At 40.7% G+C, this 3,655-nt stretch overlaps 1 protein-coding gene across 5 annotated transcripts in view; it reads right to left on the bottom strand.

Annotated features, from left to right (window-relative positions):
* The window catches only part of LOC107683539 (insulin receptor substrate 1-B-like), a 60,151-nt gene that overhangs the window by 7,456 nt on the left and 49,040 nt on the right, over nt 1–3,655 (bottom strand). Inside the window, exon 4 of one of the 5 annotated variants that reach the window (XM_016479610.1) lies at nt 1,924–1,987. The exons of the other annotated variants lie outside the window; for them this stretch is intronic. Coding sequence (XP_016335096.1) covers nt 1,974–1,987 — 14 coding nt within the window. The 3' untranslated portion in view covers nt 1,924–1,973. Of the gene's footprint in view, nt 1–1,923; nt 1,988–3,655 lie in introns of those variants that run through there. 5 annotated transcript variants of the gene reach the window in all.

The following is a 3,655-nucleotide window of genomic DNA, read 5'->3' as shown; positions in this document are numbered from 1 at the left end:
GGCCAGATCCACCTGCGATCCCCACGAGCTCATTCCCTTCCGTGCCTCAGCAGCGGCGGGTCCTGAATCGCGGGAAGCAGACGGCTGCCCCTCTTTCCTCGAAAAAAGAGACAAACGAGAGCGGAGCTTTTTCCTCTTGGAAAAAACGCTCGCTGTGCACGCCGATTGCCCCCTCGGAGACATCGCGTGCGTGCTCTTTGCCCAAACAAACAACACATAGATCGTGTGTGTCATCTGGTGTCAAATAGCGATGACACGGATGCACACACCTTCTAAATGCTCTGCTAGTGCTCGCCATAATAAATAGAGATAGCTCTTACTTTTTCCTTGGAAATGCACGCTTCAAACAAAACAGTCAATGAAGACGAAGAAGAGAATGATGTGTGCTCCCGGCGCCTATTTATACTATAGTCGCACCGGTAGTAACGTCATGGCTGTCACCGGCCAACGAGTTGGTGTTTTTTCAATGTATGCTTCAGACACGGGTCACGACGAGGCGTTCCCCATAGCGACCCCTAGAGGACGCAGTTCGAAGTTCCCATGAAAGGGAAACATAAAGGGGACTGTGACTCGGGCCCCTCAGATGATTCACTCTGCTTCAGAAAACACTGGAGGCAAGTTTTCGACAAATGCTAAAGAACTGCTTTTTTTGTATGGAAATTTGGTAGCAGTTTCTTTTTTCAATGTAATCAGTTTTATTTTATTTTTTTCTAAACTTGATATTTACTCTTGAAAGTTTGGGCAGGACATATTAAAGTAAAAAATAAATAAATAAATAAATGTGTGTGTGTGTGTGTCTGTGTCTGTGTCTAATGATGATAAATAATGCATATATCATTAACAAAATAAAAAATCCACACATTTATTTTATATCTTGATATAATATATTTATTACTCATACACAGAATATTTATACAAATAAAAAAACCTAACATTATTTTTATTATTTTTATTATTCTTATATATATATATACTGTATATATATATATATTAAATACAAATGAAAACTGAAAAAAAAAATCACCATATTAGATAAGAAAGCATTCTTTTTTCTTTTAAAATTACAATTATTTTACTGTGTATGTTGACATGCGTTTATGCTTTTTAAGTGACAAAGATAAGAAAAGCTGATGAGAGGCCTTAAATAGCATTCTGGCATATAGTATGCAATGCCTCCTGTGTATGAAAGCATGTATGGACAGCTATGTGTGTCTCTGAGTGCCTGTATGTGAGAGAGTATGTGACATGCTGATCTTTCCTCTGTTCAAGTATGTGAGTGACGTTGCCTTTTCATCCCCTGAGGTTGTCAATCACTGACCAGTATCATATCAAATTTAGGAGCGACACGATGATATGTTTATCCAGGAGTATGTATGTGTGTGTGCCATTCAATGGGGTCTTAAAACATTGACATGAAGCAACAGATGTGAATGTTCACCACACACACACACCCCACACACACACACATACCCCACACACACACACACACCCCACACACACACACACACCCCACACACACACACACACCCCACACACACACACACACCCCACACACACACACACACCCCACACACACACACACACCCCACACACACACACACACCCCACACACACACACACACCCCACACACACACACACACCCCACACACACACACACACCCCACACACACACACACACCCCACACACACACACACACCCCACACACACACACACACCCCACACACACACACACACCCCACACACACACACACACCCCACACACACACACACACCCCACACACACACACACACCCCACACACACACACACACCCCACACACACACACACACCCCACACACACACACACACCCCACACACACACACACACCCCACACACACACACACACCCCACACACACACACACACACACACACACACACACACACACACTTCATGGAGATGTCTTCTGGGAAAACATGTGGCTGAAGTCCATCACATATCAAACACTGAAACAAAGAGCAAGATAGATCAAGAGAATGAGTAAATTAATGACTTTAGGAAAGTGAAAGGAAGGAAAGTCCTACGAGTAATGTGGGTTTATTAATTAAAGAGTGTGTAAATGTTAACAAGTATGTCTTGAGTGTGTGTAATGGAAATGTAAAGTACATGAAAACCTGTGTGCTTGCAGTGGCCTTGTGAAATGAGGAGGAATCAGAAGCACTCTACTGGAGCAAAGCTTTATATCCTCTACCTCTTTAGTGTTCATTTATTTAATATTTTTGAATACATATTCAAAATGTTTCATGAGACTTTAGTGCTCTTAGCTCTGCTGAACTCATGTTTAAGTCCATACCACTAAATGCTATAAATTTTCACCTAAAATCAACACAGTAAATGTGAAAAAAGTCTGCATTTTCCATCAGGGCCAGGTGAAAACCCAACAACGAGCTCTAAACTAACAAACACTCTTTGCTGACTCATCTGTACCCTCTCTCTCTCTCTCGCTCCTCAGGATCAACCACTTTTTGCCAAACGTCTTTGCAGAAACATGCAACAAATCATAGTTTGAATGTCTCTTTCTCCAGGCATAATACTGTATATTACAGCGCAGCAATAATGTCACTGTATAATTACCTTGAATATCTCAATGCAGCCCACTACAATTAAATGACATCTATCACATACCCCTGACATACAGCATATTCGGTGTCTTGTGAAGTGAGTGATCTGAGATCTGAGTTCTGCTCACTTCTGTGCCCTTGGGCTTGACGTTTAACCCCAGGCTGTTTCAGAGAGACAGTCTCTACAGTCAGTGCACATTTAGCACATGCAGCACAGACACATTTTAATAAAACAGTTTCAATAATCATAAACATGCTACACTTTGGGGTCAGTAAGAGAGAAATCAACACTTTTATTCAGCAAGGATGCATTAAATTGATCAAAAGTGACAGTAAGGACATACAAATTTTTTTTTTAAAAAGCTGTCCTTTTGAACTTTTCACTCATCAAATAGCATGATTTCCAAAGGACTGTGTGACCTTGGATGCCCTGGGGGTAAGCAGATAAACATCAAATTTTCTTTTTTGGGTGAACTATCCCTTTAAGACTGGAGTAACAGCTGCTGAAAATTCAGCTTCGCCATCAAACCCTAGTGAAAAAAATTATACTAAAATGTATTTGAAATACATTTAATATGTGCTGAGTATACAACAAATACATTTACATATTTATGTGCTTAATAAAAACACCCTGCAATTGTACTTTTGGTATACTAATCTGGTATACTTAAAGTCTGCTAAATTGTAACAATTAATTTTGTGCTTAAAGGGTTAGTTCACCCAAAAATGAAAATTAGCTTGTGTTTTACTCACCCCAGAGGCATCCTAGGTGTATGAATCCAGTCGGAGTTATATTAAAAATTGTCCTGGCTATTCCAAGCTCTATCATTGCAGTCAGCGGGTGTTGCAGTTGAACAGTCCACAAGTCGTCAAATAAAGTGCGCACATCCAAAATAAAACGTGCCGCAGACAGCTCCGGGGGATGCATAAAGGCCCCCTGTAGCGAATCCATGTGTTTTTTAAAGAAAATTATCCATATTTCAAACGTAATAAACACTTTTCTCTCACTTCCGCTGACTGTCATACACTGAAGCAGTTCCGGCGGATGACGCA

This window comes from Sinocyclocheilus anshuiensis, unplaced genomic scaffold (assembly GCF_001515605.1).
Source record: "Sinocyclocheilus anshuiensis isolate Anshui unplaced genomic scaffold, SAMN03320099.WGS_v1.1 scaffold874, whole genome shotgun sequence".
Classification (NCBI taxonomy): Eukaryota; Metazoa; Chordata; class Actinopteri; order Cypriniformes; family Cyprinidae; genus Sinocyclocheilus; species Sinocyclocheilus anshuiensis.
Note: the sequence above shows the minus strand (reverse complement) of the source record. Positions and strands in the feature narration are given on the sequence as shown.